Source organism: Oreochromis aureus, linkage group 4, assembly GCF_013358895.1.
Source record: "Oreochromis aureus strain Israel breed Guangdong linkage group 4, ZZ_aureus, whole genome shotgun sequence".
NCBI lineage: Eukaryota > Metazoa > Chordata > Actinopteri > Cichliformes > Cichlidae > Oreochromis > Oreochromis aureus.
The window spans coordinates 21,778,678-21,783,681 of NC_052945.1; the positions used below are offsets into that span (position 1 = coordinate 21,778,678).

A 5,004-nucleotide genomic window follows, 5' to 3' on the forward strand; every position below is an offset into this window, starting at 1 on the left:
CAGCATGAGAGTTATTTGTTTATTCATATTTGCTGTTTGTTTTTAATACTCTAAGTTGTTTTATTAGGTGTGTTGTATTCTTGTACAGCACTTTGGTCAACGCTCCTGTTGTAATTAAATGTGCTATATAAATAATTAAACTATTAAACTATAGTAGCTGATGCATCTCATTGCAAAGATGCTTGCAAAATATTTTTTGTTTTTTAGAAGAGACAACAGGGCACAGCTGTCAGACATCAAAAAAGAATTAAAGAGAGCAAATGATTGCTTTTATTCAGGTACTAGGTAACATCACAATGAATGAAGCAGTTAATGCAGTGGCAAGCTAATCTGGAGGATTGCGGTTGGATGTGAGAGTGACTGCTTATCCATAGCAGAAAGGAAAGGATTGTAGTAACTATTAGATTTTTATGACTGAACAACGTGACTTCTATTTTTGTTGTTGTTGTTGTTGTTGTTATTTAGTTTGAGAAAGTATGTGCCATCCAACAGATAACATCACTGACACAGTCTAAAACAGAAGATTCTTTAGGTTCACTATGTTTGAAGTGTTTTTAAGTATAGCACTATGTTTTCCCCATAGCAGAGAAAAGAGCCATTGTGACACTCATAATTCATTGTAGGGAAAGCATGATGAAAGAAAACCTAAAATTGAATAATGCAATATACTATAGTTAGTATGAGCTGAAGATAATGACACATTGACTCTCTTTTTGAAATGCTGCATTTGGATGTAAATTAATTAAACTCACACTCTCTCCTCTGTCACCTGCCAAGCGGTCGCTGGTTACCAGATTCTGTGCTGTGCAATGCTGATTAGGATCTCTGAAAGATGATGTTTACAAACATAAAAGCAAAGACTTGGGTGGAAATCAGCTTTACAGAAACCTTTGATGAGTTCCTTCTCTTCATTTGTTTGAATGTTTCAGTAACTTGCTTGGAAATGCAATGAAAAGAGTGTTACATTTTTACAAATAATATTGGTGATTTTTCTATAGATAGTTAATGTTGCTAACACAGATTACAACTAGGAGTGCCATGTTCAAGGGTTTTTTGTAATACATTATGATATTGTTTTTAGCCACACTTCGAAACGATGTTTTGAAAATTATGTGTTCTTTTTTTTTCAAACATAAGTTATTCATCCTTGTTTAGATACAGGTGTGTGTGTGTGTGTGTGTGTGTGTGTGTGTGTGTGTGTGTGTGTGCAGAATATTTTAAATGCAACATTTATTATTCATCTATTGTTTTACTTTCTGTACCTGTTTTCTATAGTGGTATCATACAAATGTACTTTACTTTAGCAACTGTGTTACAGGTTTTAACAGCAACATTTATTCATACATTGTTTTACTTTCTTATTTACTTTTTGTAATATCAAATACAAATGCAAATACACTTAGCTTTACTTAAACATGATCTGGAGATTTTTGTGGACAAACCTTTTGTTGTTCTCTCTGTTTGCAAATGTCAGACACAAAAAAAACAGAGCTGGTTTGAAACTTTAACATATTCACTTCTTGTTTAGTAAAACAAGAAGAAAAGAAGTTTTTTTGAAAAGGCAGCATTTACAATAACTGAAGGACTGTTGAATTTACTCTGTTGTTGCTCGAAACTAATAACGTCAAAAGTAAAATATTCCTTTTTAAAACAATTGATCATTTCTTGTGCATTAACAAATAATATAAATCCCAGTGGAGGAAGTTTACTAAAACATAAATGATTCAATGGGCCTCCTTTTTTCCTTAGAAAAATTTTAAATGTATTTGTGCAGGTGTACTGCTAACAGACGAGATAGTGTAGTATGTAAACTTTGGTTTGTTGTTTCTGGTTTGCATGTTTTCAGTTTCTGCAGATGTGTGAGAACGAAGATCTAACGTGATACTATGGGGAAGTAGCTTCTGAGGAACTGAAACTGTGTGTGAAAGCACAGTAGCCTTATGAGCTAATGAATATGCATGTGACCAGAGACAAATAAATATGTAATGTTATTTATTTATTTGGTTATTTTTGTAATGTTTGGCTTATTGTAAGATGCAACTGATGGTGAATTCAAAGCTGTGCAGTTTAATGCACGCAGTCCTCCAGGTCTTGTAACCACTGATTCATAAACGGATTGTATAAACTATATAATTTAAATTAAATGGATTTGAACTGTTGTCGAGTTTGGTGAGCCTGTATCCTGTGTGTAGCCTCAGCTTCCTGTTCGTAGCTGGAGTGGCACTTGGTGTGGTCTTCTACTATTACCCATTTGCTTAAAGGCTGAATATCTTGTGCCTTCAGAGATGTTGTAATGCAGGGGTGGGCAACTCCAGGCCTCGAGGGCTGGTGTTCTACAGGTTTTAGATATCACCTTTGGTCAACGCACCTAAATCAAATGATTAGTTCATTACCAGGCCTCTGGAGAACTACAAGACATGTTAAGGAGGTAATTTAGCCATTTGAATCAACTGTGTTGGATCAAGGACACATCTAAAACCTGCAGGACACCAGCCCTCGAGGCCTGGAGTTGCCCACCCCTGGTGTAATGAGTGGTTACAGCCAAAGTATTTGGCCTTTCTATCAGCTCCATTTGGTGATAGGCTCTGACTTCCAGCATCAACAATGCACTTTTACCTAGAGAACTGTCGCTCACTGGATAGTTCCAGTTTTTCACTTCAATTTGGCCATGAGGCCCATGGGTCCACTTCAATTTTTGTGACAAAATCAGATGGAAGTACGAATTCTGGTAACGCTTTCTAACAATGTCCCACTATTAGCATCAGTAAGGTATTGATAAGGTATTAACAAGTGCATAAATTATTGTTTATATATAATTACTCCTCCTTAATATGTCATTTATAAATACAGATGTGTTTATCCATCTGTTACTGTTAGACCATCACTATCACTGCTGTACACTGCTACTACATTATTGCTAGTAATAATCATAATCATAATAACATATCTGTATTTATAAGTTGCATACTAAGGAGGAGTAATTCTTTATAAATAATAATTTAAGCACTTGCTAATAACTTACTAATACCTTAATAATGCTCAATAGATGTGACATTATTAAAAATTTAATTTGAATTTGTCTATTGTATGTTGGTTGCACTGCACCTTGACACCATGACTGTAAAGTCTGTAAATGCATATGTGCATATGAGTTCAAATGAATTCAGTAAGATTTTGTACAGCTGCTAAGCCAACTTTAATCACTGTGACTCCCAAGCACAATGATAAACAGCAGAATCTTCAGTCTTCAGACTGTTCATCTGCAGATACACCTGCTGTCTGCTGTTGTCTCTGGAGATCGTAAACCGGCCTTGAACTGACTGAGCATAGTAACTGTCGCCACCATCATTTCTGACAGTGGAGATCCACTCCAGCCCTTTTCCAGCAGCCTGTCTGATCCAGGCCATCCAATTGCTGTTGAATCCAGAGGCTGTACAGGTCAATCTGTGAGATTCTCCAGGCCGTTTTACTGCTGGTTCAGACTCAGTCAAAGTCTGACCCAAAACACCTGTGAAAAGAAAACAAAAAAAGATGAAAAAAGATAGTCAATTTACAGCATCAGTAAAAACTGAGAACAATTACCCAAAGAACATCACCTGCATAACATAGAGTTAGAAACAGCAGCCCTATTCTACAGTCCATCATGTTAAACTTAATGTCCACTGCTGCTGCTCTGTGGCCCACTGCAGTCAGAGAAGTAATGGTGAGGGGCAACTTTGTTTTGCATTGGCTCCTCCTTGAAGGAAGGACATAATTAAAGTGAAAGCTGTAAAAATTTCCCATACTGTGTGTTTATAATGGCATTAAATATTAGAAAGTGACTCACTGAATGCTATCCTTTCACTCCTCAGTTACACAAGCAACAAATACAGCAATCCATTAATCACAGTGACAATTATGTACAATTATGCTTCTGATTAATACTGACAATACTGCTTTTTTTTTAATAATTTTTTTTTCCATTTTTAAAAATCTCATCAATTCAGGGTCCATGCTCACATGAGCTGCTAATCAGACACCAACCAGGCGTAATATACATACATATATTTGCCTAGTTTGGCATATCATTAGTACTTTGTGTCACAAACCTTTTAACTGCCCCACAAAATTAAAACTAGCTTTTTTTTCGTATTAAAGCCACTTTCATGCACCTGACAATGAAATTGAACTACTGACTGACAACCAATTCCATGCTAGATGAAGCCTGTTCTCATGTTATTTCATGACAAATGAAAAAGAAATACTGTCTAAAGTGCATTCAAACTCTTCCCCACCACCACGAGCCTGTCTCGACTCCTGTCTCCACAACATTCTTTATTCTTCAGCTTCCAACATTTATTGCATACCTCTGTCTTCACTTGCTTCCTATTATTGATGTCCAAAGTCTGGTTATGATCTAATTCTGCCTCGCTATATTCCCCCTGACATTGCAACCTCATATCTCTTTCAGATTGAACATTCTGCATAAACATTGTGGTCCAACTCTCTTCACCTTTATCCACTCTTATATGTCACATTATGTTCATCCCTCTTCTTAAAGCGTGTTCACTACAGCCATTTTCATCCTTTCTGCAAAAACCCACCACTACTAGTCTTTCACCATACCTTATCCAACACTTCATCATCACCTCTGTTCCTTTCATGTACATGTCCACTGAAGTCCACTCCAATCATCATCTCCCTTGCTGGGGTATCATCTATCACTCCCATCATTCTCCTCTAACTGGCATCAAATTTCTGAGGCATTTTAGTGGCCATTTCTATACTGTTAGGGATCTATTGACACCTGTTATTTGACATGCTCTTCTTAGCATTTGCAATTTTGCATCCAAAAAGCAAACAAACAACAACAAAAAAACACCCTTAGCATTTTCAGATCTTGCAGCTGTGTAAGGACAAAGACGTGGTGATACTATAAGAAGCAAAACTGCTGAGGAACTGAAACCATGTATAACGACATGCAAAAAAATTTTTTAAGCACAAACGAAAACTAGGATATGTCAA

At 36.3% G+C, this 5,004-nt stretch overlaps 1 gene segment (V, D, J or C); it reads right to left on the reverse strand.

Annotated features, from left to right (window-relative positions):
- Positions 1-3,138: 3,138 nt before the first annotated feature.
- On the reverse strand, positions 3,139-4,695 carry LOC120439875. The segment is given in 3 exon segments: positions 3,139-3,508; positions 3,597-3,736; positions 4,606-4,695. Coding segments are annotated over 3 exon segments (492 nt in total).
- Positions 4,696-5,004: the final 309 nt, after the last annotated feature.